The sequence below is a fragment of the Aphis gossypii genome, chromosome 1, assembly GCF_020184175.1.
Source record: "Aphis gossypii isolate Hap1 chromosome 1, ASM2018417v2, whole genome shotgun sequence".
NCBI lineage: Eukaryota > Metazoa > Arthropoda > Insecta > Hemiptera > Aphididae > Aphis > Aphis gossypii.
In genome coordinates this window covers 29,340,175-29,363,795 of record NC_065530.1, presented here as the reverse complement: position 1 = coordinate 29,363,795, position 23,621 = coordinate 29,340,175, and the positions used below count along the sequence as shown (strand labels likewise).

Here is a 23,621-nt window from a genome sequence, read left to right as displayed (position 1 = left end):
ATATCGGAAAAATTCAGGTAAGCCCTCTTAAAATTATAAGACCATGGTCCCCTACTAGATAGGTACTTCTATCAGCTCTTGTATTCAGTAGTATATACTATTTTTAAAAACTTTAATTAATAAATAATAACTAACAACTATGATATCCTCAGAAAACATAAAATTGCGTAAAGGGAAAATAATGATTTTCGTTAGTAATAATTCTAATGATGCAACTTTTGGTGAATAACTCTAAGTGGATATTAACCTATATACACATGTTGATAAAAAAAAATATATACATAACATGACAATCGCTGACTAGTAGACATTATATAGAATATACATTATAGATAGTACAGTTTGTATAGTATACGTAATATTTAGCGTCTGTCTTTATGATTCACGCTATTTTATTTTAGTATCTATATTTATTTTTCATTTTTTTTCAACCTAAATAAAAATTTTGTTGTCATAGTCATTACGACGTAGTGTAACGAACTTGTAGATAGCTTTGCCAATATTATAGGAATAAATGATATAGGTACACGAGATTCTCTTTAATATCACTAAGTGGGTCCTAATTTTATCTAGTTTACCGCTGAAGAAAATTAAGTTATTAACTCTATGTATCGCATAAAAACATTTATACTCACACCGCCTTTGCAGCTAATCACAAACACTAATAATTTTGATTTTGTAAGTTTTTCAATACTCCAATTTCAATGCTGGATGATTTTACAAAACAAGATTATCGTTCGTGACATACATTTCGTAATAAACTTATTTATGATATCGTTGAGACGAGATAAATTAAGAAAACTTTCCTGCGTTAATATAATGATCCCAATGATAAGCGGATAATGACTTTTTTCGACCATTTGAATAATAAAGAATATTATAAAAATTTATACACGATGCAATCATGGTTTTTGTTATTATTTTAGATATGAAATAATTATATCAAGTGTCAACGTTAGTAGTAAATAATACTGATAGTTTCCAGGTATCGTAAAAATATTTTATACCCAGGAATACAAAATCTTTTAAAATATTTAAGCACGAGAATATTATGAATACAGCGCTATCCACTCGTATTTGTCTTTTTTCTTAAACATAAAACATAATACAGTAAATTTGTATTCATCAGAATCCATTTTATGTCGTAATTGGACTATTATAATTTATAGCGATTTAAGCCAATTAAAAATATAAAGGTGAAAATATTATCTAGGCCGCAGGGCATGTCGAAGGTTTTTAATCGATATTTTATTTTTAAAGTAAGTTATATCTATCTATATTTATTTAAGCAAATTATAAAAATTTTAAAATGCGTTTTACTTGCTTTAAAATTTAAATATTAATAAAATATTACGAGATTCACCAGATAATATTATATTTGTCTTCAATTTTGATAGCAGGGAAACTCATCTTTGTATTTAAATTAACGACACTAAATAGTTTCTGTTAAACATAAACATTGTACGCTTATAACATGGTTAAAATTCATGCTGATGTAACGACCTTTTAACAAAAGTGGGATAGAGTTCATTATCATTTAGTCATAATAATAATTGAAAAAAATATAAAATAAACCATTTTTAAGCTACCTATTTAATTTGTATGTTTAGGTTTTATAATTTTATTCATGATGTATGTAAGATAAATTTTACTATATGTATTTAACTGTATTTATTTATTAATTTTTTTTTCATTTGATTATAATTAATATTTATTTAATTTCGTATAAGCGTACCTAAACCAAATTAGCTTAAGAAGACGTCAAAGGTAATATGAATGAACCGAACTTCTCGTATTTATAATTATATTTACGAAATAACTTATTAGTTATTATACACTTGTACATTATATTAGTGCTATCAATTATTATATTATTATATTACCATTGCCCATGCAGGTTCTACTTGTGTGTTGAACGAACTGAATACGTTCATCAAATACGGCGCATACGGTACACCAGACATGACATTCGAGAAGAATATGTAGATTAACATGAGCTTGAGCGGATTCCAAAGTCCCGGATGTGAAAAGCTACCCAGAGACGAAGGTTTTTTCTTTGCTTCTTCTGCAAAAATAACAATACACAACAAATAATATTATATTCTGAAAATATTCATAAGTATATGCCGCAAATATATACCTCTATGGCAAATATATACCCTCTATGGCAAGTTTATACCATCCATGGCAAATATATACCTCTATGGCAAATTTATAGCATCTATGGCAAATTTATAGCATCTATGGCATAAATATAAACTCTATGCCAAATATATTACCTCTATGGCAAATTTATAGCATCTATGGCAAATTTATAGCATCTATGTCAAATTTATAGCATCTATGACATAAATATAAACTCTACGGCAAATATATATACTATCTATGGCTAATGTATATCTCTATGGCAAATATATACCTCTATGGCAAATTTATAGCATCTACGGCATAAATATAAACTCTATGGCAAATATATTACCTCTATGGCAAATTTATAGCATCTATGGCAAATTTATAGCATCTATGGCATAAATATAAACTCTATGCCAAATATATTACCTCTATGGCAAATTTATAGCATCTATGGCAAATTTATAGCATCTATGTCAAATTTATAGCATCTATGACATAAATATAAACTCTACGGCAAATATATATACTATCTATGGCTAATGTATATCTCTATGGCAAATATATACCTCTATGGCAAATTTATAGCATCTACGGCATAAATATAAACTCTATGGCAAATATATTACCTCTATGGCAAATTTATAGCATCTATGGCAAATTTATAGCCTCTATAGCAAATTTATAGCATCTATGGCAAATTTATAGCATCTATGGCATAAATATAAACTCTATGGCAAATATATTACCTCTATGGCAAATTTATAGCATCTATGGCAAATTTATAGCATCTATGGCAAATTTATAGCCTCTATGGCAAATTTATAGCATCTATGGCAAATTTATACCCTCTATGGCAAGTTTATACCATCCATGGCAAATATATACCTCTATGGCAAATATATACCTCTATGGCAAATTTATAGCATCTACGGCATAAATATAAACTCTATGCCAAATATATTACCTCTATGGCAAATTTATAGCATCTATGGCAAATTTATAGCATCTATGTCAAATTTATAGCATCTATGACATAAATATAAACTCTACGGCAAATATATATACTATCTATGGCTAATGTATATCTCTATGGCAAATATATACCTCTATGGCAAATTTATAGCATCTACGGCATAAATATAAACTCTATGGCAAATATATTACCTCTATGGCAAATTTATAGCATCTATGGCAAATTTATAGCCTCTATGGCAAATTTATAGCATCTATGGCATAAATATAAACTCTATGGCAAATATATTACCTCTATGGCAAATATATATATACCATCTATGGCAAATTTATAGCATCTATGGCAAATTTATAGCATCTATGGCAAATATATTACCTCTATGGCAAATTTATAGCATCTATGGCAAATTTATAGCATCTATGGCAAATTTATAGCATCTATGGCAAATTTATAGCATCTATGGCAAATATATTACCTCTATGGCAAATTTATAGCATCTATGGCAAATTTATAGCATCTATGGCAAATTTATAGCATCTATGGCAAATTTATAGCATCTATGGCATAAATATAAACTCTATGGCAAATATATTACCTCTATGGCAAATTTATAGCATCTATGGCAAATTTATAGTCTCTATGGCAAATTTATAGCATCTATGGCATAAATATATACTCTATGGCAAATTTATAGCATCTATGGCAAATTTATAGCATATATGGCAAATTTATAGCATCTATGGCAAATTTATAGCATATATGGCAAATTTATAGCCTCTATGGCAAATTTATAGCATCTATGGCAAATTTATAGCCTCTATGGCAAATATATTCCCTCTATGGCAAATTTATAGTCTCTATGGCAAATTTATAGCATCTATGGCATAAATATAAACTCTATGGCAAATATATTACCTCTATGGCAAATTTATAGTCTCTATGGCAAATTTATAGCATCTATGGCAAATTTATAGCATCTATGGCAAATATATTACCTCTATGGCAAATTTATAGCATCTATGGCAAATTTATAGCATCTATGGCAAATTTATAGCATCTATGGCAAATTTATAGCCTCTATGGCAAATTTATAGCATCTATGGCAAATATATTACCTCTATGGCAAATTTATAGCATCTATGGCAAATTTATAGCATCTATGGCAAATTTATAGCATCTATGGCAAATTTATAGCATCTATGGCAAATTTATAGCATCTATGGCAAATTTATAGCCTCTATGGCAAATTTATAGCATCTATGGCAAATTTATAGCCTCTATGGCAAATATATACCTCTATGGCAAATATATACCATCTATGGCAAGTATATACACTCTATGGCTAATATATACCTCTATGGCAAATATGGGCAGTGGTGTATTTTCAAATTTTTTTTTTTGGGGGGGGGGGAAGTCCACAGTTTAAACATGATTAATATAAACTATGATAACTATATAGGTTTTGCCTTTATCACAAATTATATTAAGCCATACTCCTGGACCCCCCTCGTAAATACGCCACTGTATATGGGTGATTTGGACTGAGTCGGGTGCGTTTAAAAATGTATGTAAACATCAGTGTCACATTCCAAAGGACATGACGTTTATTGAATAAAAGGTTCTTAGATTTAATTTACTTGTTCTCCGTCAAACGTCTAAATTGTATTTCTTCTAACTTAATCATTAACGGTATGAAGAGTAAAATACTTCACATATGCTACCTCCAAACGAAAAATATCCTATGAGAGCATTTGTGTTGTACAGCGCATACAATAGTAATTTTGTTGTAACGTGACGTTAATGTCAAAGCGATCGATGTATTATCGACGTATTACATGGCATTTTGTATTTACCCGATTTGGCCGACAGAGAAACGTATTGAACCATTTCTTGGAATTCTGGGGCGCATTTCTCTTCGCTCACACATCCCCGAAGCTTCATTAAGATCTTCCTCGCCTTGTCTGTCTTCCCTCTGGACAGCAGCCACATCGGTGAGTCGGGAGTCTGCAGAGAATAAAATACACTGTCTAATGTTATCAATAGTTCGTTTAAGTGTTATCAAATAGTATACACGAAGAGCCTTATGCAACGAAATATATTCTTGTGATTCTCATACCATAAGTGATAAATTCATCATATCGTATACATATAATACGTATTAATATTATGTAAGTTTCTCAAATTTCATACTACTCTTGAATATATTAAAAGAGAAATTTGGTTTGGTTTATCACACAACAATAGGTAAAGTGGAACATTAACATAATATCGAACGTATTTAAAACATGCGTTTCTGCATCAGGAGTTACATGCTATATCTATGGTAGATTTCATGATTTGAAAAACACATGTACCTATGCTGAAATAATAATTTCAAAAAAATTAAAATTTAATGAAAGAAATTATTTATTTATTTATCGTTGGACGAATTTCGTTTTATTTCATTAACAGAAAGTTTAAAAAAAAAACAGTGAAAATTATATGCCCCTTCCAGGTAAACTAAAATTGTTAATATATATACACGAGGAACTCACCATCGACAGTGCGAGCATGTTGGCCAGGGGCACGGCGACTGCGATAATCAATGATTTTTTCCAGCTCTCGGTGATGGCGTACGTAGTGGAGACAAAAAAGAATCCGACGAAGTAGAAAACGTTCAAGGCGGACGTCAACGAGCCACGGAGCTTAGGCTCGCACACCTCTCCGCTGTAAGATATGCTCAGGCCGGTTGCGAAACCTGTGCTGAGGCCCATCAACATCGAGCACGCGTACAAAGAGCTCACTGTGATCGGAAAAAGGACCACGACAAGCACAGACGACAGTTGAATGAGATTAGTGAGCGCCATGCATATCCTGTGACCAAGCCGGGCCTGGACCAGCGACAGGAACAGACTCCCAATGGGTGGTGACAAGTACACTAGACTTCCTACAGAAATAAATAATAATATAAATTATAAATAGTATAATAAAAAATAATAATATTGTTATAGTATAAGATATCATAACAATCGTAATAGTGTAGTGCGATACGTTGTGTAATGTATATGCGTAGTATACCCGCAGGTGTTTCACTTAAATGTAAAACAATTATTTTTTTAAAAACTATATTAAAGTTCTAAGAAATAAATGTCTTATATAATTTTAAGTCGTCTCAACAACACAATACATAATTGAAAAAAGAATATTACATTTTTATAATCTTCATGGTTATCACTTTTAATATTTTTCTTTTTTCAAAAGACAAATTACATTTTTGATTTCGTATTTTCTAGCAGAATATTATTCGTAATATTTCGATGTAAAGCCAAATTTTAGACCAATTATAAGTTTAGAAAAGTCGAGTTGAAATAAACCAAATTTTTTCGGAACATCCGTGTGTCATTCTACTTTCCTCACCAAAACTTTAAATACTTATAACTCATAAGCAACTCGACGTTTATAATAAATTTTATCACAGATTACACTTCAACAGTGTCAAAGTTGTGTTTTATTTTATTTTAAAATTATTTTTATTCTATTAAGTCTATTAAGTTTTACGCACATAACATAATATTAATTTAAAATATTATATTAAATTATTAAATATTTTACAGAGTATACAGAGTTAATTAACCAAGCATACTCACCCTCATTTTCCTTTATAATAATATTGTCAGAATTATGGTTTTTGGCATTTTTAAGTATAATTTATGTATATTTTCACTCCATACTTTCTTTTTATACCTTATAAAGGTGAATTATGGAGATACAAACTTATTTGGTTTTTTTTAATAATTATATCTATTTAAATTAAAATTCTGTTCCATATCATAATATCTTCGAAATAACATTTTTTATATTATATAAAAATATTTTATGACAATTTAAAACTATATTCCACAACAGTGTTGCTCAAACTTTTTTCTTTGACAAGCACTTTGGTAAACAATTAGGTATCTTCAAGCGAGCCACCAAGTATTAAAGTACGAATAATCTCTATCTTAATCTAATAATATAATTTTGTTACGTATACTACATAGTAGTGTACAATATATATATATAGGTACATATTGGACTTGTTTTCATATATTTTATTGACTAATGAAAAAATTATAGATTTAGGTATATAATGTCAGATATAGTTTGATCTGTATGCTATTTTAAGTACACGAGTGATACCAATATTAAATCGTAAAAGTTTTTAATTGAAAGTGTCTGATAGAAAAAATTGTCAATACAATGAGATAAACAACTTTCTTTCATTTAAAAAAAATTTTAACGGGCCATTTTTATACCTCCGCAGATCACATGTGTCCCGCTGAACCCGCGAATTGAGGCAGTTGGGCACCACTGTTTTACAAAATTGCCATTCGTGATTTATTTTCTTTCTACATATATTATTTCATCTAAACCGAATACATGACGAATCCCACCTGAGATGATATTATCGAGTACATACGGCAATATTAATAGTTATAAAATATTTATTAATAGAAATATATTTTTTTTTTAAATCTTGAACATAATAATATGGTTATCATTGACGCATGTACCTAAAGTAAAAGGTTATATTGTAGTTGATTGCTGTTGAGTGTTCATAGCTACTTTAAAACATTCCGGGTTACGCCGTATATTAATTATTTATAATAAAGTATCCATATTGACCATACTAAAATAAGTTCGTGTGAAGTTTAAGTTATCACATCCAGCGTTTATAAATAATATAATGATTAGTAAAAATAAAAATTTGATAACGCTCTAAAATATTAAACATTGTTTTATACCTAATATCTATTATTATTTCTATTCAATGTAATTTATATTTGTCTTGTATTTTGATATAATAGTTTTTTTTCACAATAGATAATATTTATGAACAAGCAAAAATTATTTTTGAAACAATGATCGTGATGTGTATATGTTATGTTCGGAGGAAGGTTATTATCTAATTTTACCTATTTAAAAGTTATCTTTATTAATCTTTAAATTTAAAGCCCCACCTAAAGGCTAAAATTCATCTAAACCTAAGTGAAACTATATATTGTCGTACCCAATTATAATTTGTTACGTCTAAATATTGTAATCATAAGTTTTGACTAGAAAAAAAAAATCCTTATCTTTAATTCAATAGAGACTTTAGACCGAACAATCAGTATTTTTTTCTAATACTTTACGGCTGCAAATATGTTTTAATACAACAACAATTAGCACGTCTAGTAGCATGACTAAAACATGCACCGTTATCTATCATATAATATTAAATCATGTTGGTTTAATTAATAATTTCATTAACCTACAGTAAAATCTTTAAAAAATAATATTTTTCTATTTATGTTCTAAATTGTTTTACCTATAACCTTACGTTGTGCAACCCAATTCAGCGGCTGACAGGTATGTATGTTATAAAATACGATATAGTTCGATATATCTGTTTATATCTGTTCTTACGTATGTATAATATATTTAACCCATTTAACCAAAATAAACTATTAAATTATCTACCAGTATAGATATAATACATTAGAGATACTTAATTAAGTGGCCATTAAAATTTAAAATATAATGATACTACTGTTTTTTCAGCAAGTAAGAAATTATTAAGTTCTATAACATCACCAGTTTTATCTGCTTTTAAAGTTCTTCAAGACTTGCAGTTAGTTAGTTAGTTAAGTTTTAGTGATAATGACAAATACTAATTATTATCAATTATTATTTTAGTTTTTATTTGCTATAAATATTTTTAGAACCGGGGGCTTAAGCGCTCTAAGCCCTCCAGCTCTTCTTAAATTAAGCTCATCATCGACCTACATCAAATACTATAATATTGAAAGTGGAACTCTCATTATGTACTCATACACTCTTAAAAGAGTTAAATCATATCTTAGATTATCCATGAACGACGGTCGTTTCGATTCTTTGACTATATTAAACATTGAAAGTTGAAACATAGATTACAATACCATTAAGCTATTACTTATGAATTATAACTAAAATAAATGAAGACTTCATCAGAACAAAAGCTAATCGAAAAATTCTAATAAAGATTTGATATTTATTTATAGAAAATTTATCAATTCTTTTACAACCTATAGTTTTTATATTTTGCTATTTTTTTAGTTTAGTATTGAAGTAATATAGAATTCCTTTGGCCGTTTGTCATTTCGCCGCCATGATACATTAGTACACAACGACAGTATAACGGTCGACGATCACCGAACCGATTGTTGATTATATTATATTATAGTATGTATCAAGTGGAATTTATTATCAAAAATATTATTATTTTAAAACATATTAAATATTATTTACTGATTTTTTGTTATAATATTGATAATTATTATCAGACTCGTCGTTTAAGAAGTATTTCTATTAATTCAATGTACCTACTTATAGAATAAATAATAATGAAATTAATCATTAGGACTTCCAAACAATTTTTAAAACAACTCACCGATCCATGATATCTGCTCGTCCGTTATGCCGGGCACGGTGTTGTCGCCTTCACGTTTTAATGCCCCGATGATTATCGTTGGCATCATCACGTCTATCCCTTGTTGGACATTCAAGAAATACGTTGTCGTTAACACCAAACACTGTTAATAACATATTTTAATTACTAAAAAGTAAGCGTCGTGTTCACAATGAGGGCATAGAATATAATTTGTTGCTCTACGTATAACATATATATGTAGCTAAGATGTCGTCGATATTTTCAATATCATAATATTTCGCTCCATTGCTGAGAGAATTGCATATCCATTTCACCCCAACATGAATTTGAAGTTTACACCATATAATCTTGGTGTGCACTTAACAATTTGTCATTAAATGGTTGATGTTTTCAATGCAATCAATACAAAAATCAAGTAGGTTTTATAGTAACAACTTATAACATCCATGCCCCAATAAATAGAGTAGTGTATGCCATGTATGGTGTAATTATTTAATCACTTTGAAGAGTTGATAATTTATAAAAGATAAACTATGCAAAAATCCCTAATAAAATCATAGAACCAATCTGGTTTTTAAATAAATCTATATCATTTATAGGAAAACTAAATAAAATATAATTTATACATATTATACGAGTACAGATGGCTCGTGTCACGAATTATTACCAACGTTTTGAAATATATTTTAAATAAGACTTTTTAAGTTAATGATTCAATAAAAAATTGTGTTATCTATGTATCAAAATTAGTAGTGATGAGTTTATATTACTTGTACTAATGTGGATTTTATTCCGTAACCAAAGTCCACTCCTCCTTGTTTCATTTGTATTGTCGTTACTCTGACACTGAAAGTAATAAAATTAACAATTAATTAAAACAATATGCGTGGACTAATTATACAATATGAGTAATATACGAAGTGCACAAGTTCTCAACAATTAACCAAAAACGTAAAGCAAATAAATTATAGAGAATAAAAATATTCTTATATGTCTATAAACATAGGTACATAGTTTTTAAAACATAAATTTCAAATAAAATTGTTCACAGGACAAACACAATAATATACACTGGAGTCTGACCATGATATAAGTAAAGAATATTGATTGTTCTTTTTTGTGAAATTAAAATTAAATTCCAAGTACTCCTATAAATTGTAATATAAATATTTTATTAAGTCTAAAATGCTCTTATACTTTGTTATACTTATGCATCATTATAATTTATTGAGTTTCATAAAATTAAACTTAATTTTTTTAATAATCTTAGATTTTATATATTTTTATTCGTAGTGAGTACTACTAAAACTCGATTCTATAAATGTACAATATATATTTAACTGATTAACGTGAAAATAACCACTTAGCGCCATATAACATTATAATTAAAAACTAAACTATATCCTTATTACTTGATTAAAATTTTTTCATTTGTTTTTAGGATGTTAAGTTTCTACCATACCTAATTATCTATGGAGTAATTTATAATCGTGGTTTCTACAAACACAAGTATGAAGACAATTATACGGGTACACTATTTTGTACAACTATATACCTATTAATTATTATACCTATAATATACCTATACACGATAAATATTTAATGATAAAATTAATGATGGCATATTTGCAAAAATATTGCTTTTAATTTATACTGTTTCACCGTGATATGATAACTTCGAATTCGTTTTTATGTTAGTTTTTCATTAGAACAAATTAGACGCTATCACATCCAAAGATGTAGAATTATATATACATTTTTAAAACGAATTAATATGTTATACAGATCAGTTAGATAAATTAATAGAAGAAGCAAACGTTTTATTAAATATTTTAATATTATTCATGCATTTAAGCATAAATGACTTAAAATTACAAAAAAAAAAATATATTATCACGAGTTTATTAAGGACCACAGATTAATGAACCTAAAATTTAGTTTCAAAGTACTAGCTATATTTTATTGTACTCTCGATATTACAATACATTTATCTGATTTATTATAAATCGAATCTACAGATAACCCTGCACTTAAGTATCTTTAATAATATTTGTTTAACTTTTATTATACTGCAAGTAATAAAAATATCAAGTCTATCTGATTTAAAAGTTTCTGATAAAGCAACAAAATACCATAACGACATAAATTAAACATTTATTGCGGAAATATAATATAGTATGAGAAGCTTATTTAATATATAATAATTAATATGTATTATCATAATGTTTATTATAAAGCTTAAAAATGGCACGTAAAAACAGAGAAAAATAATTAAAATACATTTCCTGTTTGAAAAGCTAAAATATTATATTTTGAAGTTTTAAAAATTTAAACTAGTTGTGAACATGACGCATTTCTATAAATGAACAACAATATCATTTGTACGCCATATTCAACGTTATTACATGTAATAATGATATTGTTTTAGTTTTTTTATTATCGTTATGGAACGCGTCGTAGGTACATGATATTTGTATTCAATCGACAACTGTTCTAAAAAATATGCCAAATCACGTTAGGTTATATACCTCGCGTCGATCACGATATACGGTCATTTGGTCGTTTTATTTTTAAGTTTTGCACGAACATAAAAACTCTCGTTTAAAGACCCAATTTCATATTGAACAACCATAAATAAATCAAATATGTAGATATTATTTATACGTATACGGCATGAGTAAGGTTTGTTGGTGATTTAAATTATCAGTATTGATATATATTTTAAGAAATTTATAGTAGTGATGAGGACAAAAATGTTTTTTTTTGTTTTGTTTTTTTTTTATAGTTTTATTAACTTAAAACAAACAAATACTTTGCACTGGTGTACCGGTTAATATATCTAGGTTTTTTAATGTACTATGATCAAAACACGTGTTCATGTTGGGCAAAAAAAAATATGATTAATGTCGAATAATGTGTAATGGTTGTGTATTATATACATATACAACCAATAGTATGAGAAATGAGTTTAAAATTAAAATACCGAACAAAAATAGCATTTCTTAAAATGGAGATATAAAACTTGCATAGGTTTTTTGTATTAAATCATATTTACGTACGACATGGTCAGTTATTAGAATTATAAGAAGAAAAAACCAGTGAAGTCGTTCTATTGTATAATATGTGTCGAGTGCTCAGTAGATCACAGTATTTGAAATGGATGTGTTAAATAATTTAATTAAATGATAAATTATTGAATACGAAAAATAGTTCTGATTTAAGACGGCCAGACAATCTATGTTTGTAACTGTTTAAGGACATTTCTATTGGTGATTTATATTTCAATTACAAATACGATAGGTTGAGTTGATTATTGGTAAAAACGAATCGTACATAATATTATATTATTTATTTTAAAGTTATTATCTGTTATTAATAATTAACTTTATCTTTGAAGATTATAAGTTATAAGTCAATATTAACTTACTGTAAGAAGGTGAGAATAAACTTAACAATTTATATAAATATTTTAAAAATTGCTTAGTATATATCGTAGAAGTAGTAAATAATAAACGTCAAATGTTTCAAACCGAGTTTCATAATCTTATTATACATAATATTACACATAGCAAGTCAAAATTAAATCAAGAATGAATAAAGATGCGTTTTCAAATAATATTGGACATTAAATATTGATATATAAGTTTTGTGTTTAATTACAGTCTTCCGTAGAAACTTTATCGCGAAATATTTATTTGTTTTTTAAATACAGGGTGTGTGTAGGTTTTTTAGTACAAAATTTAAAAATAATCTCATATTTTTGAATATCATCACACTTATCTAGCGTTTTGCAAAGTATAAGAAAATTTCCCGAGAGATTTTCAAAATATACCTACGCACTGACTTAAGAGAGCCTTAATTACCACGATAAGTCTTCAAACTGTTTCCTCTATGAAACTTTTTGTTCACCCATAAAACATAGGTTTTCGTAGATGACAATAAATTATTGTGATGTATTTATACTAATACAACAGGTCCATAGTAAATGAGATTTCTATCGTTGAGTCCTTAAACTCATTATCGTTTCGAGTGAAAAAATGCATCGCGGTGTAAGTACAACATGTAACACATTACACGGAAATCTCAATCTGTGACTGTCAATTTGAATTCTCACAAAGATATTTACTGTATTCAAGACTTTGATCATAACATTTTTCCTTTTATGCATAAGATATTTTGAATACAAATTCATTACTCACATGTCTAGTTCACAAAACGTCTTTATATTGACGCATTTCATACAAAATTGTAATAACGACACTCGACATTTCGTAATAAATGTGTAAAACTGCATGTGGAAATCAAATAAGTAATAGCCGAAGACCTGCAGCTAATATAAACTATAGGTTTTTAATACAATTTATGTGCAAAGTGAATAGTTTTGTGTGAGCGAAAAATTGTTAGTCGTCTATATAGAAATGAACTCGAGAGGAATAATAATATAATGCACACTGGGTGTACTTACTTAACATCCGAAAACACGTTATTACAGAAACGATTTCGGACAACATCAAAAAGTTTTATTTCTAAATTTTTGTAGCGATTCAAAAACGACTGAATCTATATTATATATATGTTATGTAATTGTAATGCAATTCCAAACGGAGTAACTTACTGAGCCGGGAACCGTAATAAAATATCGACTGGTGAATTCCAGAGAAGTGAATATTGCAGCTTTTCGGGTTCTGTTCTCACGCGTTTGATGTGTAACGCCGTTGTGCAGTGTTCAACAAGTCGGAGTATATCATTTTATTATTTAACTTTAACACTTCCAGGTAATAAACAATGTTTTATTATTAATGAGAATTAAACATAATATTGTACATATTCATTGAGCACGCGTACGCGATTAGTTATAATTTGTAGGTACTAAGCGTCTACTGGATCATATTTCCGATATTTTACCGGTCAACGCGTTGGTCATTTAAATTATACTGCAACAGTTGCTGCAATTCACCGCTATATAAAATAATTTTAATAGTATAATATATATTAAATAACTATTACTCTATCTATTATATACATATAAAATAAATATATAATATTTGATACAGTGTATGGCACGAAGTTCCGTTGATAAAGGTTGCAAACAAAGGTTATCACAAATGTTCTTTTCTATCCAGATAAACAAGGTAAACCTACCTATACTGCAATTATATAGTAGGGATATTATGAGAATCGTCGCTCGTTTAATACTAATTACTTTGATACATTTTTATAATTAAAAATTGGCAATTGTTCTATACTAATTTTTGCTTTTAATGCCACAGAACCATGGATAGTTTTATTTTTGATATTTGCGCATAAATGGAGTTTAGTGCCCGTTCTAAAACTTTTCATCTACACAATGATTTTTATGAAACTTAATTTTAAAAGTGTTTGAAAAATTGTTGCTTTTTATACTCGGAGTTATTGCGGTGTATCCTCAATACAAATTTCAAAAAACCCTTTCTATGCTGCATAATAATAATATGATAAAACAGTCAATTTTGACTATTGTACATACTTTTTATGGTATACTTATACTTACGTAGTTTAAAATGGCCATTCATTTGTAATTAGAAGTATGTACATATTATTATTCACCATATTTTAAAACCTTTTTTTTATTTATAATAATTTACCTAACCTAACATAAAAGGTTTGATTAAAGCAGACACCCATTATAGTGACTCTTGACTAACTTATACTTAAATCTATTTTTTTAACCAATAAATTTATCTTATTTACTTTTCTCTTGTATTCACTGAAGTTTAATGTATAAATAATGGTAAGCAAAACCAAATATTTATAATCAAATATATTTTTGTTTAAATATTGTCTTCATTTTTATACTTTAATTATATCATGCGTTGCTTCAGTTTTTTCTAGACGTTTTATAATCCATTCTATATTTTATATTTTATATTTCACTATATGATTTATTTTTTACTTTGTTTTAATTATTAACGTGTAATAATAACTTCTATAGATATCAATTAACACATGTATACAATTAAATCATACTATGGATTTGCTTAAAAATTTAATTTTGGATACTTTTTTAATTTTGCTTGTAAAAGTTTCAATTTTTTTTTTTTTCATTATAAATGTACCAACAGGTTTTAAACGAACAACGATACAAATCAATTTACGGTATTAATAATAAGTAGGTATTATAAGGGCCGGTTATATGCGTAAGCGGCGTTGGCACAAGCCTACGGTGGCAAAATTTATATTTATATGTAGTGGCGGCATATAAGAAAAAATAATAAAACAAGAGGCGGCAATTTTGATTTTTGTCTACTTATAAAAATTTGCTTACACCGGCCAAGGGTATTATGTCTTAAAGTGATTTTATTAATATACTAATTATCAGGTATTTTTACAGTTTTTTTTTTTAATATACTTTTGTTTAAAATTTTTAAAATGAGACTACGATTGAAACATGCCTTATGAAAAACCTAACCATCAACCGGTTGACTTATTTTATCTTCAGTCATCACTGACCACTCTTTATTAATTTACAATTAGTTGTAACATAAGTTATAATATTTATTCTTTTTGTTTATTCGATATTTAAATAAAAATATTATTTTCAACTTTTAAAAAAAATAAAATCGAATTAATTAAAAAAAAAAATGTTTTTAATGCAATGTTTTCAAGTATTCTACTTACTAGATATCTTAGGAGTCACAAAGAAGTTGACGTATTACGTTAAGTGCAATTAAACATAATAGGTACCTATATTAATTTTATTAATATTATTGTTTTCAATAGATTTGTTGTTAGGTTGATTGTAACGTGAATTTTTATGGTAAGATTGAAGCTATATAAAACAATATATATTATCTTCGAATGGATTTTGTTATCGGTCGATCAAGCAGTAATATGGTTCGAATTAATCACAATGCGCTACATCCAAGAAATTCGATTCTAATCTTAAACTTTACACTATAATACTATAATTACATAATAATATTATTGAAATCGATTTGTTCAAACTAATCAGAATATACTATACTAGTATAGTATAATTTTATTGTTATTGTACTTAATTAAAATGAAATCTTTTTCCATACGACAGTATATAACTAAATTGTAACTACAGTGATACTCCAACGGTATTAATATTTTTACTCGGTCAAATGTCATTTACAGAGCAACCCTTGTTCTTAAATACGCTCACCGCCAGATTTATATACTATTCTGGAATAGCTTTTTATAGACGACTAAATTATTCCTAGTGCTTGACTCAAAATAAGAGTCTGAACTGCTTTGTTGATATATTTTGTATATAATAACATACTATACAATTTATATTATAATACATATTTACGTATACCTACATTTTCAAGGTTATTTATAAATTATATAAATAATAGTTTATTTTTAAAAGAAAGTATTACATGAAAAAAATCAAATCAATATCAGAACCATGTGTTAAACATAGACTATAATTGATGTGTTAATATTTTATAATTTTTTTACCAGAACGTTTGCACACTAAAATTAGCAGGTAAATAGAACTGAACACCGACTACTGAGAGGTTCTTAGATTAGCTCAACTAATATTGTTCTAAAAATAACGATGACATCTAATAAATGCGTTTTATTTTATTTAATATTAAATAAGGAGTGAATTTTTGATATCATATCCACTTAACTTGATTTTAATAAGGATATTATATATAATATTTTGACGTTTGTTCTCTGCGGCTCATACGAAAATGTTGAATAACGCTACTTTAAAATAATTAATAATTACATAGACAGCCATAATAGCTCCAATCGAGATAATTATTGCATTCTACTTTATTAATTAGGAATTAAAGTATTAATCGTTTGTTTTATTATTTTTTTTAAAAAAAACTAAGAATATTGAATTTTATACAAGTACCTTTATCGATGTAGAAATTCTTATTAAATATTACTTTTCAATTCGCATAGTAAATTTTATAAAAGTCAAAAGATACTATTTCCAAAAAGTTGCTTAAGGTTTATCAATTATAATAATAAATAAATTATAACAAAAAAGTGCTAAAATAAAAACAAAATGAATATAAAATAAATAAGATTTTTCACAAATACTAGTATACAATATATACTATGGATAAAATAGATAATTAGTAATTACGTTAAAATGTTGACTCAAAATATTATTGTAAGCCGTTTTGTACATCGACTTTCGTGTCTTTGGACTTAAAGTGTTCCGAAATCTCGTTTAGCGTCTTGTTCTCGGTCTCCGGGAGCTGAAAGTGCAAATACATCAGACCGATTAGGCCTAAGGAACCAAACAAAACAAAAGTGTTGTAGAAACCCGTTATCATTTCGAGATCCAAATAGAATTTGGTCATCAGGAAACTCAAAATGAAGTATGTCGCTGAACTAAGACCGGCTCCGACGTTTTTACTTCTGCAACACGAAAAGAAGATGTAAAAATTATAATAATATCATATTCCCCGTAACCATGAACAAAATATGTGCTACAGTGAGTTTCGATTACAATAATTATTACTATCAATAGTTAGTAATCGCTTGAATGGATTAGTCAAAGTCAAATATGATTGTAATTATAACATATCACTTTCTTATGATTATAGCCTATTAATATTACGGAAAATAAATTATATGATACATATAAGTGTGCATTGTACACTTTCAACCATTGGGCATTGGATTTTTGTAAGTTGTACATTTTTTTTTCAACAATTAAGTGTTTTATTTTTGTTAAATTTATTCTATAAGTTAATTTTATAAAAAAGGATTTTTTTTTTTTTAACAGACTTTTTTTGGTTAATAGAATTAAAATGACTTGCATCAACATCCATCACATTTAACGAAACTCGCTGTAATACTTGTTTTGTTTAAAAATGTTAAAACCATTCATATTTTTTTTAGTATAATATCAATAATTTTCAAATTTTCAATTATAATTTTATATTAAAAGTGTCTATAAAACAATAGTTAGTATGTATATCATCGAGTAGTGGACGTCGTGTGCTTACCTCATTGGGAAAATTTCACACATGAGAATCCATATTATGGGCATGATTCCCATCGACGAAAAAAAAGTCGACATGAAAAACAAAACGATTTTTATCCACGAAGTGACCGGAGACGAAGGTAATACATTTCCAACGATTCCGATAGACAGATAACAAACTGAACAAGTTGCCATTGTACACAAAGCCAGAAATCTCTTTCCCAATTTGTTTATAGAGCATATGGTCAGTACGTTGCCCGCGACGCCAAATGCCGTGTACATCGTCTATATAGTAAATATACACACAAACTCGTTATTATTATCATTTATATTATTTATTAAGATTTTAACAAGTGTATTGTCAATAACTTAGATGTTCAAAAATTATTTTTCGATTACGAGATCTATTTTTTACTCTACAACTTGTATACTTTACCTCTCCCTGGTTTCCATCCCAACACCATCCTAATCACCTGCAGTTTAACGTTAAGAATAATAGTCCCTCACCTAATTTCCTAAACTAATAAATAAAAAAAACATTTATTTTATATTTTCGTTATATTAATAGTATTATGTGTGAAAATTGTGAAATATTTATTTATTATTATTACTTTTATTTTTATTTAAAATTGAAGACCTGTGTTTTACATAAGACATGGAAAAAAATGTCTCCCCTTTTATTTTAACCGATGATGTCCTATCCCTTAACCCAACATTGCCGACTTATTATTCATGATTTAATCTGCAATCTAGCATCTACATATTCTTAAACATCGAGTATAAATAAAATGGACATGATTTAACAATGAATATATTAAATATTGACTAACCGTTGCCCAAGCGGGATGAAAAGACACTTGGAATGTATCGAATACGGATATCAGATACGGTGTGTACGGTATACCGGACAACAGGTTGGTGAAGAATATCATTATCATGAGCAATCGTAAAGGTTTCATTGTTTCGGGTTCAATAAAGCGGTGTAGTGAATCTTTGATAGAAGACATTTCTTGTTTTTCTCCTGAAAAAAGTTGAACTTATTTAAAATAGATAAGTATTATGTAAATTCACAATTTAATAATTTCTTACATCGAATCAAACATTTATGTATTGCATAGAAATAGTTCAATAATAATATTACATAATATTATTTTTAATTTACATTAAATGAACATTTTTATTGCAATAAATATTACTAATATAGCATTGTTATAAAAATTGCAGAAAAATGTATTATTTTATTATTAAAATGTACGTACATTAGTGAAGTTCTTTAACTCAAGAATGTTGTCTTAGAAGAGCAAAAATTAGACTGTATATTGCTATTAGATTATTATATATTTATATTAAACAATAACCATCTATTGGTAGATTTTTCAGATTCATTTCGGATGTGTAACGAACCATGTCCCGAAACTCAACAGCACACTTTTCCTCGCCTACGCTACCTCGGAGTTTGTTGAACGTGCTTTTCGCCTCATCTGTTCTGCCACGGGACATCAACCACATTGGTGAATCTGGTGTCTGAAATGTTATTGAATTTTTAATTTTATATTTCTCTTTTCTTTTAAACTAATCATTATTATTGTTCAATTTCAATATCATCATCGAATCGAAGAGCAAACGCGATCATCACAAAATAATCAAAAACATTTTTACATGTGCAAAAATCAATGTATAAAAAAAAATCCATTGACTAACTAAAAGTTTTAATGTACAGTTATAGATTTTGAATGTACCTCGTAATTGAGTAGACATAGTAATAATCTGTGTTAAATTTTAATTCAATAATAATTCGCGTTGTACACTATGAAAGAAAATTTTGCGCAAAGATGGCTTGACTTTTTGGTAACAACGATTATCAAAAAATTATTTCAATAATAATATTTAAATGTTAACGAATATTCGTATTTCTTTTTTTCTGATTATTTTAATAATTACAGAACATTTTTAATTTTTAATTTTTACCTAGGTACCAAAAATACCGATTACATCTCATCCGCTACTAAAAACCTTCCTTGAAGTTGACGAGCGAGTTCTCTTCGCTCAGAATCTAATGTCGAAAATCATCTAGTCTTTCGGACTGATTGTCGATTTTCAAAGCCACGATATTTTTGCTAATCGATCTTGTAAACTCGATTTGAAATCGATGTTATAAATATCGATTGACTTTTGGAGATCGTCCGTCACTAACCACATCACACCACGTACCTTAAACAGGAGCACAGCGTTGACGAGCGACAAGGTCGCGGTGTAGAGCACGGATATCCGCCAGTCGGCGGTGACCGCGTACAGCATGGTGATGCACAGGTAACCGGCGAAGTAAAACAGGTTGAGAACGGCGGTGAGCGTGCCGCGGAGTTTGGGCTCGCACACTTCGCCGCAGTACGACAGCGAGAAGCTGGTCACAAAGCCCACGTTGAAGCCCATCAGTGCTGAGCTGGCGTACAGTCCGGCCGGCCCTTCGGACAACAGCAACATGGCCACGGACAGCAAGTGCGAGACGTTGGACACCATCATGCACGCCCGGTGACCGAAACGGTCCTGCACGAAGGACACGACCACGCTGCCCACCGGCGGGAACAAGTAGATGAGACTTCCTGCGCGAAATTTCCAAGTCGAGATATTAGACGTACGTGCTCTGATATCTTATAATATACTAAATATAACAATACACGTATAGGTACTAAGTCGTAAGATTTATCGACCAAATACTTAAGACGAATAATGATCAAATGCGTGTCGAAACCATTATTAGGCCTAAAAGTGAAAGGTATAAAATCACACATATCGTAGTTGAAAACGAATCGACTAAGTCCGCACACGAATTTACTAACAATCGCAATAACGGGAGAGTTGTATAGGCCTATCACCGATAGCGGCAGCGGAGTAACTTTTCTTGGAAATGTTAAGAACACAGGTTGTGTCGAAGCGCGTGGGAAAATCGACGTTCGGACGTTTGAATTATTTTCGTCAACTTTATTTGTTACCTAAACTCATTTCAACATCACTAACGGTTGCTCACACGTGGACTGCTACAAAATTGACGCAGTCGGTAGCGGAATTGTTTAAAGAAATTTCTAAGTCGAATCAATTTATTTTTATTTTGAAAAATAAATCGACTCAATGGTATTTACTGGTTCCTTTCCAACAGTTGAACCACTTTTGAAGTAGAAACTGATCAACATCAGCTTCAACAACTCAAAAAAGGTACATGAAGCGTAGCACCACGGCACAGCAACAAGATGGAAGCAAGAGCTCAAGTGTAGTATGAGTTAATTATTTTAATGTAGAATAATTTTAAGTTACTAAAAACTCGGAACAGAATCCATCTCCTTTGGAATTAAAAATCCATTGTATAGTTCTTTTTAATTGTAAAGGTGTGTATATATATATGTCTATAATGTTCCAGAAAATTTAATAAATAATAAAATATAATCATTTTTTTTTTTTAATAAAATAAAGAAGTACCTAACAATTAAATATTTTACTTCAAATATTTAAAAATTAAAAAAAAAATTTATTAATAATTAAACAACTACAATTTATTTATATCTTTTAAATACAATAGAATATTAAGCAGAAATACATTTTTTTCGGGATGATAAAAATATTTTAGGTACTCAAATAGAAATCAGTTTTAAAAATAAAATTATATGAAATAATAAGAAAAAATATAAAAGAATAAATAATATGGAATAAAAATGTATTGAATTTAAAAATATTAGAGTAAAATAATGGGAAAATTTTAATGAGTTATAAAAAAATATAAGAGTTGATATTACGGAAAAATATGTTATTGAAATTAAGAGTTATATTTTGTATTAATTAAGAATTTTATTAGTCATTAAGACCTTATTTATTGATTTATTGAAAAGCCCGAGTAATGAGTCTTTATATTTTGTGAATTTATCGGAGACAGAGAAGTGTTTATTATTATTGTGTTGAATAAATAATTGAATAATAATTAAGAATTTTTTAGGCAGAAATAAGTCCTATTTTGTCAAATAAAATTAACTGGAATATACTGTGAATTTTATAGAAGGAAAAGTCCTATATTTATATGAAAATAAGAATTTAGAGAGATAATTCGAAAAATAAAATAAATTAATTTATTATTATTGTTGTAAAAACAACTTATGAAAAAACCTGTATTGAATTTAAAATTTAAACTTAATGTGCTTATAAAAATATATTATGTGCTATTTGTATTTTTGATATTTATAATTTGTTAAGTATGACTTATGAAAAATCTTGTATTACATTTTTGCAAGCTTTTTATTATCAATCATAAAATGTATACCGATGTCACAAAAATAAATTCTATAGAACATTTTTTAAAAATGCGACGAATAAACATTATGATCCAATTTGCTAAACATTTACGAGAAAACACGACGTGATAACTATTTAATTCATTCCGTGTGATTCGACTTTCTCCACAGGATTTATTTAAATCGTTTTCTACTGAACACCGTGTTCACACACCATTCCATTATGGCCATATTTATGCGAATAATATATTTACGATATTTTATAAAAAAAAAATTCTATAAAAAATATGGTTCTATTTCATATTTTATATAATTATTGTAAAGATTGATTATATTATTATGTATGTGTGTGTAAATCTAACCTAACCACTTAAAAATGAGTTATATACTTATATTTGTATATTATAATTCTAGCTACTCACCTTACTGGAAGAATTTTACAATATATTCAAATAAACCTTTATAATAAAATACAGAGTGATCTATTGCTATTCTGATTTATTATTTAGATTCTCAACGAAGTGCTGAATGTATTGATTTTACAATGATGTGTGTTTTTTTTGTGTCTGTGAACAACATAAATTGTTGAAATAATGCTTCAATTTTCAAACTTCGGGAGTTGTTTCCAATGGAAAAATGAATATCCTTGATGCATTATAAAGGTCAAAAGTAAGAATTTTCCAAAAGTTTTCTTAATTTTTTTTTTTTTAAGTGTTTAAACTTCAAATTTTTACGAAATATGTCAAAATTGTGAAATTTTACAAGTAATTTTGTAGTTGAAAATTCATAAAATTGTTTGTATTTATATCTAAGGATAAAAAATTCAACATAAAGTTTTCCATAAGT

The 23,621-nt window shown here is 28.0% G+C and overlaps 1 protein-coding gene across 1 annotated transcript in view; it reads right to left on the bottom strand.

The window, feature by feature from the left end:
* LOC114132417 (uncharacterized) overlaps positions 1 to 23,621 on the bottom strand; it is a 31,006-nt gene that overhangs the window by 3,060 nt on the left and 4,325 nt on the right. The window contains exons 4-12 of the mRNA XM_027997873.2: positions 20,713 to 21,101; positions 19,860 to 20,025; positions 19,332 to 19,522; positions 18,524 to 18,786; positions 17,702 to 17,930; positions 9,537 to 9,678; positions 5,641 to 6,032; positions 4,960 to 5,110; positions 1,884 to 2,065 (exon numbers count right to left, since the gene is read on the bottom strand). Of these exons, the coding sequence (XP_027853674.2) occupies positions 1,884 to 2,065; positions 4,960 to 5,110; positions 5,641 to 6,032; positions 9,537 to 9,678; positions 17,702 to 17,930; positions 18,524 to 18,786; positions 19,332 to 19,522; positions 19,860 to 20,025; positions 20,713 to 21,101 (2,105 nt within the window). The remainder of the gene's footprint in view (positions 1 to 1,883; positions 2,066 to 4,959; positions 5,111 to 5,640; positions 6,033 to 9,536; positions 9,679 to 17,701; positions 17,931 to 18,523; positions 18,787 to 19,331; positions 19,523 to 19,859; positions 20,026 to 20,712; positions 21,102 to 23,621) is intronic.